At 35.8% G+C, this 1527-nt stretch overlaps 1 protein-coding gene across 1 annotated transcript in view; it reads left to right on the top strand.

The window, feature by feature from the left end:
* LOC109836230 overlaps positions 1 to 1527 on the top strand; it is a 14043-nt gene that overhangs the window by 3780 nt on the left and 8736 nt on the right. Inside the window, exons 2-3 of the mRNA XM_020404098.1 lie at positions 411 to 1063; positions 1154 to 1225. Coding sequence (XP_020259687.1) covers positions 411 to 1063; positions 1154 to 1225 — 725 coding nt within the window. The remainder of the gene's footprint in view (positions 1 to 410; positions 1064 to 1153; positions 1226 to 1527) is intronic.

Genomic DNA, 1527 nt, shown 5'->3' with positions numbered 1-1527 from the left:
GTTCGCACTTCGCCGTAGTCGTAGCTCCCGGGTCATGGCATCGAACAAATTGGAAGGGTCGACATTCTCAACTTCTTCAAAATCAAAGACTTCATCTTCCAAACCGATGAATCCTCCATCTTCGTAAGTAAATTTTGATGGGCTCCATATGCATGTTAACTATCTACTAAGTTGCATTTCTAGAATTTTGGGCGATTATTGTCATATGGAAGATTTATTTTAGGCATAATGTTTGTGTTTATATGCGTGTACATTGACATGTAGTATATCATTCGCTGTTTTTAATTTGCCCAAATATATTTAATTTTTAACTCCTTCCGAATTATAATTCTCTTGTAGGGCTATGTTAACTCAATTGAGAATTCCGTCCAATATATCTTTTTTTCGAGATCTAATTGACAAGCGTATAGTATTGGATGAAAGGCACGTCAAAGCTCTTGAGACAACACCTTTTCACAACTTCCTCAAGATACCCGCATCATTGAGTAATGAGCAAATAGCAATAGATTGCTTGATTCAAAACTTCAATTCTGATAAATGCTCATTTCTAATTGGAAATAAAGAATGTGCGTTTGGTATAGATTATATTCATCGAATTACTGGTTTACCAAAGGAGAGAATGCCGATAAAAATGAATGGGACAGCGGCTAATACAATCTACACCCAAATTGTAAAGACTTATAAGACTCTCAAAGAGAAGATGAGTAGTAGTAAAGGCAAAAAGAAAGTCGATGAGGAAAAGAAGACGGTGATTTGGGGGAAGCGCGATAGAATGGCGGAGATGATTGTAGATATGACTACTAAAGACCCTATAATTTGTGTGAAACTTATTGTGGCTTTCATTATCGGCTTCATATTATGCCCGCGGACATGTAAGACATGTCCCTTATGGGCGTTTAGATATGCGGATCAATTATCTACTTTGAAGAAATATAATTGGTGTCATGCGGTGTTTACTTTTCTTAGCAAAGAGATGATTAAGGCAAAGAAATCTCTTAGTATGAGGGGTTTAGGTCAGCGCTTAAATGCTGGGTACATGGGTGGTTTTTCCTCCGTATTATTGGTGAGTTACATTAACATTACTTTGGATAACATTTCTTTTTTATATTGATTATTGTTTACGGATATGCTAATGTATTGTTTCTTTTTTTAGGTTTGGTTTTATGAAAAAGTGGGGGAATTAGAGTATACTTCAGATATTGAGAGGTTACCGCCTCTCTTTTGTGTGAAAAATACCGGAAAGTGGAGGAGGACCACTATGAATAAATTATATAGAGATCCGAAATTTCTTACGGATAGGGCATCACCAGAAGGATTTGTACATATCTTTGCTCTAATATTTTATTAATTTATGTCCCTTTTCCTAGTATTTACATCTGCAACTATATTATAAGTACTAATACTTGTATATGTTGTCTTATAGGAATCAAGGAGAGATGAATTAATTGCAATAATTGCGAAGAAGACGTCCGAGTTGAATGAGCTCACTACCGAATTACGAGAATTAGAAGAGCTTCGGGCTAGATG

The sequence above is a fragment of the Asparagus officinalis genome, chromosome 4, assembly GCF_001876935.1.
Source record: "Asparagus officinalis chromosome 4, Aspof.V1, whole genome shotgun sequence".
Lineage (NCBI taxonomy): Eukaryota > Viridiplantae > Streptophyta > Magnoliopsida > Asparagales > Asparagaceae > Asparagus > Asparagus officinalis.
The sequence above is the reverse complement of the archived record's forward strand: the minus strand, read 5'-3'. Positions and strand labels throughout refer to the sequence as shown.